Consider the following 5,760-nt stretch of genomic DNA (forward strand, 5'->3'; position numbering starts at 1 on the left):
AAAAAAGCCCCACTAAAGCACCTGATCTTTACAGATGCTGCAGAGCTGGGTTGAAGTAATTCACTGCCTCTTCTGGACATGCACAGGAATACACTGAGTTAAAAGTAAGGCATTACTTTTTGGGATTTTTTGTGTGTCTGCAGGAACTCACTGGAAAAAAATAAGTTGGCGCCTATGGATGATAGTGCATCTCTAACCAGCACGTAAAATGGATAGTTTAGTTCCCAAGTGTTCTGAATGAGAAACTGAAACATCAGAAAATAAACAGGGGAAAAAGCATAAATTTTATGTAAGCACCACTTGGGAAATGATCATTAAGATACAAATTATGCTTTCAAATGTGTAATTACAGCTTACTCTGAAATACCATGCAAGTTCCTACTACCAGGACCTGGCCCTAAGATACCAAAAAAAAAAGTATTATTTATTACAAGTTCTAATAAAGTGTTTATACTTTGAGATTATTTTTTGGAATCTGTCTAAATTCTCAGAAGAATGATTAAACTGAACTAAAGTATGCTACTTGGATTTTAAGCAAGAAACTGTAAATATTTAAACATATTAGACAGAATCTCTTCATCTGCCTATGTCAAAAATTATTATTGAATTGTCTGCATCTTGCCTTAACACTGTTCATGCAAGAACCAGAACATCACCTTTTACAACAAAGCAATTAATATTCATTTCAGCAGGTAAGATAAATTTTAACTGCTGAGGCCGAAGGCTAGAAATACTTTTCAAAAAATATTTCTCTGTTAAAAAAAAAAGAGATGCAGTCACTAATACTATTCCCTGAAACGTTTGTACCTTTAAGTGAACAATATGCAACAGAGACTATCCACCTATCTAAATCCATTCTAAGTTATCATAAAAACAGATCTACCTGGACCTTTTGGATCCCATCTAGCTAGTTTCCAAGTGCGCAAAGGGAGGTAAAGCAGTGGTTGTTAGGGCACTAGGCTGAGACTTGGGAGCTGTCACAGACTTCTGCTGTGAGCTTGAGTAAGTCACCTTAGTCCTCTACATGTCTCAATTCTCACCTGTAAAATGGGAGTAACAGTAATTCCTCTTTCACAGTAACATAAGTGAACCTAATTACATAAGAGATTGTGAGGCACTGATACCACAATGATGGGGACCACAAGTATTTCCAAAAGACAGAACAAGTCTTTCAGTTAAAAATTTCTATACCTACATCTTCATTTTCTACACTTCTGTCCCCCCCGCAAAACTGATACGGCATGATAATACTTTCCAAGAGGTTTTATGAGGGTTTATACAAAGAGTGTTTTGAGATTCTTGAATGAAATATGATATAGAAGGGGAAGGTATTAGTTGCAATCATAGAATCTCAAAATGTAGTCATTTGAAATTTATATCCCACACCAGTAATCACTTCCCTGGCATTATGAAGAAATTTTCTTTAGAACTTGTTACAGGTACAGTATATAGCATAAACACAACTTTGTGATTAGCAACAACAGAGGATAAGAACCCAAAAACAACACAGATGTGGGTACTGTTTTTACTGATATGTTGTGGGTAGGGAGGACTAACAAAGATAGATGGAAATCTACTTCTACTAAAGTACCATTGCTGAATTCCAAATATTTGGACCTATATTAAAGCTTCCTAAATATATACCTTACAGAATAAAATACTTTGCAGTCACTTTCCCAAACACCTGAAGTCAGCCATTAACGTCAATAAAAAGCAACTGCCCCCCCCAAAGTTACAAAGAAGTGACAAATATTTTTAAAACACACTCACAATTCAACATGGTGGATTAACGTATTGTTCTGATTAAAACATGAAGGACCAACGGGGGGGGCGGGCAGGGAGAGCAGGGGCGGGGGGCAGCGGGAAGCCAACCTGTTCTTTGACAAGCAATTTTCATACTTCATCTGTAAAATTATCAGCACTGAAGATAAATTGGATGTGTGGAGATAAGAACAAGAATCCAAATTTGGATTACTATTCTTTCACAGATGGCCAAAATTGAGTTTCCTAGTTGCAATTAGGGATTGAATCCTGTAATAGGAATGGCCTAGCATTTTGTCTTGCAATAACCCAGGCAATGCAGCCAAGGCAACAGCATGTTAGATAGAACTATTGGTGAATTAAAAAGTACACCACTCAAATATAATGAGGGAAATAGTTCAGCAGCAGAGTTGTAATCTAACAGGGGAACTTGAAAGTTCCTGATGATTTCCCACCATTGTCAATTGCTTCTAAATACGAATCAAGAACACGATTAAATTTTCCTTTGCATCAAGGCTATCCAAGTATTCCAATTAATCATCTAACTTCCTAGACAGGGCCTGTTGAGAAAGTGCTGTTCCTTTAAGAGCAGTATACCACCACATTCAAAATGATTAGGTGAAAGCAAGGAATGACTGCAGATCATTCAGGGAAAATGTGCTATCCTGCTCTTAAATGAAGTCAGCACTTTACATTAGGAAAGCCACCTCTTTTGTGCATGAAAGGGGTTCTTTATACCAGCAACTCACCACGGACAAATGTATTCCTAGACAACTTTTAAATGAAGTTGACTTGAGTGATCTTAAAGGAGCTGTAGCAGTACCTTACAGCATTTTCTTAGCAGCATGAATTTGGCTGCACGTGTAGAAAAAACACTGAAGCCATGAGGCATTAGACAGGATGTTTTGATGCAGGGGGGTCAACCCATCATTCTTTCTGTCATCACCCTGATACCATTCACGCCAGCTGCAAAACCCTGCTCCCCTGAAACAAAACTTTGACAGGTTCTTGCTAGGTTTCAAATTTTCTAATAAAGTTATGTATTTATTGGTACTGGACAGTTTTACAGTACAGCAAATCTTTAAGACCTCCTTAAAAAAAACAAACCATGCATAATGGCACCTCTGCTGTACATGAGATATGGACTCATTACATTGAGAAGCTTAAGATAACCCTTTTGCTGAATTTTGAGAAGTTTCTTTTCAATATTTGTGGCCTTTTTATTAATCAAACAACAGTGCTGTATAACAGCAATATTTTCAGTTCAGTATCTGCTTTAGACTACATCTGAAGCCATATACCCCTTAGACAGGAAAGGTTAAGATTTTTACATGAGCCATGTGTTTTACACTGTTCTGTGATACATAAGGACAGAAAATATAGAAGAGATATCTGCATTAACATTGCCAATGTAAGTAATCAAGCTTTCTTGGTTTTTTTTCAGGGCTTCAAACTAAAAGAAAAAGAAAAAAATTACTGCTGAAAGATAAACCTGAGTTCGCTTCTACCACCACAGATATTGCAAAACTACTTAGAAGACTTTATATTTCAGAGCACTCTATCCACCAGTTTTGAATCTACTGATATAAACCATACATTATTTGTCCAGATTTTTATATTTTTAGGATTTTTTTGAGATATCACTGGGTCTGCATGCCATTGTCCTTTTCACAAAATGATCTTCCCAAATCACTCTTTGCCAAGAACTGATCTACAAAAACTAAATGATGCATCTAATATGGTTATGCTGTATTCAACAGTGCCTTTGGGCCTTACTGATTACAGCTGAGACATCCAGGCTGCTGACAGACACGAAAAAAAAAAATTCAAAACCACACTTTACCAGAAGGGGAAGCGTGCTGGTTTGACCTGGTCCCACAGCATCTGTATAGATCGGGTGCTTTAGTGGGGCTTTTTGGCACTTTTATCTGATAGCTGATTCAATCAGCTATCAGATAAAAATGCCAAAAAAGGTTCTGCTGAAGCACCCGATCTATACAGATGTTGGGTGATCCGGGTCCAACTAATGCAATGCCTCTTTTGGGCACGTGCTGCGCACAGTGCAGGGACGTACTGAGTTTTAACTAAAGCACCTTTTCCCGGGGGTTTTTTACATCTGTAAATAGACTCAGTGTCCCAACTCAGTATCATGTGTGCGCACAGGTTATTTGTAATTCACATCACACAAGTGTTTTAAAAAGGGCTGGGATTATTTGGTATAAAGACAAGTCTAGATGTACATCAGGTAGAGGCTTAACATGATTTTACAATAAGCAGCTACAGTAGCCTGCTGCCTATAGCTCTTGTGCTATTCTACACCAAACCGATCATCAACTGGGGTTCCAGTGTTTAACACCACAGCAAGTGTCAGAGGTTCACATATATAAACTTTTCTTTCCTTTACAGGTCTATATGTGTTGGGCTTTATTTGTGCAAAGCTTTATATGTTTTACGCAGCTCCCCACAACCATCTCTACTCCCTTTTTCAAGACTAAGGTGTGCACACAGCTTTGGAAACCCTGAGACAGTTAAGTTGTGACAGAGGTTAAAATGGAAGTCATACACGAAGTTTAAAAACATAACTCCTGTACACCTCACCATTACGTTTTTCAACCCATTATTCCTTTTTTGAATCTAATAAGTTGGGCTTGTATTGTCTGGAAAAGCATGCAGTCTTGATTAAGGCATCAAGTAGTGAACTCTCCATTAGCAGGGAAGTGCCAAACAGCTCCATGTATGCTTTTAGACACGTGAAAATTCACAGAAAGAAATTCAAATATGCACCTAAATATTTGCAGGCCTAATCATGCAAGTATGGTTCTCTAGCCAGCTTATACAGGTGTGGAAGTTCGCATGTATAGACTGCAACACCAAACTTTTCACCATGAAAGTAGCTTTAGAACTTGCTTCTTTTAGAAGAAGATTGCCAGCCATTGACAAACAGAATATTGGAGCAACTGTCAGCCAGATACCAAATTAGATGCATCGTTAGCACAGTACAGCTATCCTAACCTAGCATGACACTGCCTAGGTTTCAGCAATCCTACTACTCGCTGCACTGAGAAATACACCTGTGCATAAGCTGCATTTTAAAGTAATCGGGCAAATCAAATAGCGCGAGATCTGCAAAACTTTGGTTCCCCTATCCCTCCCCATTATATCCGTAAAACAAACCCAGACGGTTCGAAGTGACTGACTTAGTTCTGCTTTACGAAGGCAATGCCAGCATTACCTTACTTACGCATGTGGGCGAAGCACTATTTCAATTTTTACAAAGGTGGCAACTGAGATAGGAGGAGACAAAGTGAGTGGACGCGGGTTGCAAAGCTGATGTCAGAAACGCGACTGTAACCCGCGAGCTCCGAGGCCCTGGGTTCGAACCCGACCGCACACGCACATGACCAGGCGTGCGACTAAAAAAAGCAGGCGCGCCTCAGCAGACTCATCCGAAGGGAGTCTCCCCTTAGCCCCTACTCCCTTCCCCTCCCCCGCCGGGCACTTACCAAAAAGCACAGCTGGGGCCAGTTGTGGATAAAATACCTATATGTGTAAATGGAGTAGGGTTCAGACAGATCTTTGGTGATCAGTCTCATGATATCGGGCATCTGCAGCTCGGACTCGTATCGCACATATCCTATCGTGGGGTCCTCCTCGGGCCGAGAGTCCGTCTCTGAGCCTTTCAAGCTGCAGCCGGAGGCTAAGGACCGGGTGAGAAGCAGCAGGGGCTCCTCCACCGCCTCGTCCTCCTCCTGCTCTTCTTCCTCCCCCTCCTCCTCCTCGGGCCCGCTGCCCCCCGCCAGTCCATTGCGGGCGGCCCCGGCGGCGGGGGGCGCAGTCCTGCCCGGCGGGGGGAGGTGGTTGGCGGCGGCGACGGGCCCCTCCTCGGCGCTCAGCACCTTGCTCTTGAGGGAGGCGCGGAGGCGGCGCAGCTCGGGGCTGAGGAGGCCGTTGAGCTGATGGTTGTGGTGCGGCGGGTGCGGGTGCAGGAGCCGCGGTGGC

At 41.5% G+C, this 5,760-nt stretch overlaps 1 protein-coding gene across 1 annotated transcript in view; it reads right to left on the minus strand.

The window, feature by feature from the left end:
* Positions 1-5,759, minus strand: part of NAA30 (N(alpha)-acetyltransferase 30, NatC catalytic subunit) — a gene marked incomplete at its 5' end in the record, with an annotated part of 36,005 nt that extends 30,246 nt beyond the window's left edge. Inside the window, one exon of the mRNA XM_019519887.1 lies at positions 5,265-5,759. Coding sequence (XP_019375432.1) covers positions 5,265-5,759 — 495 coding nt within the window. The remainder of the gene's footprint in view (positions 1-5,264) is intronic.
* Position 5,760: the final 1 nt, after the last annotated feature.

The sequence above is a fragment of the Gavialis gangeticus genome, unplaced genomic scaffold, assembly GCF_001723915.1.
Source record: "Gavialis gangeticus isolate Ggan-Ray unplaced genomic scaffold, GavGan_comp1, whole genome shotgun sequence".
Classification (NCBI taxonomy): Eukaryota; Metazoa; Chordata; order Crocodylia; family Gavialidae; genus Gavialis; species Gavialis gangeticus.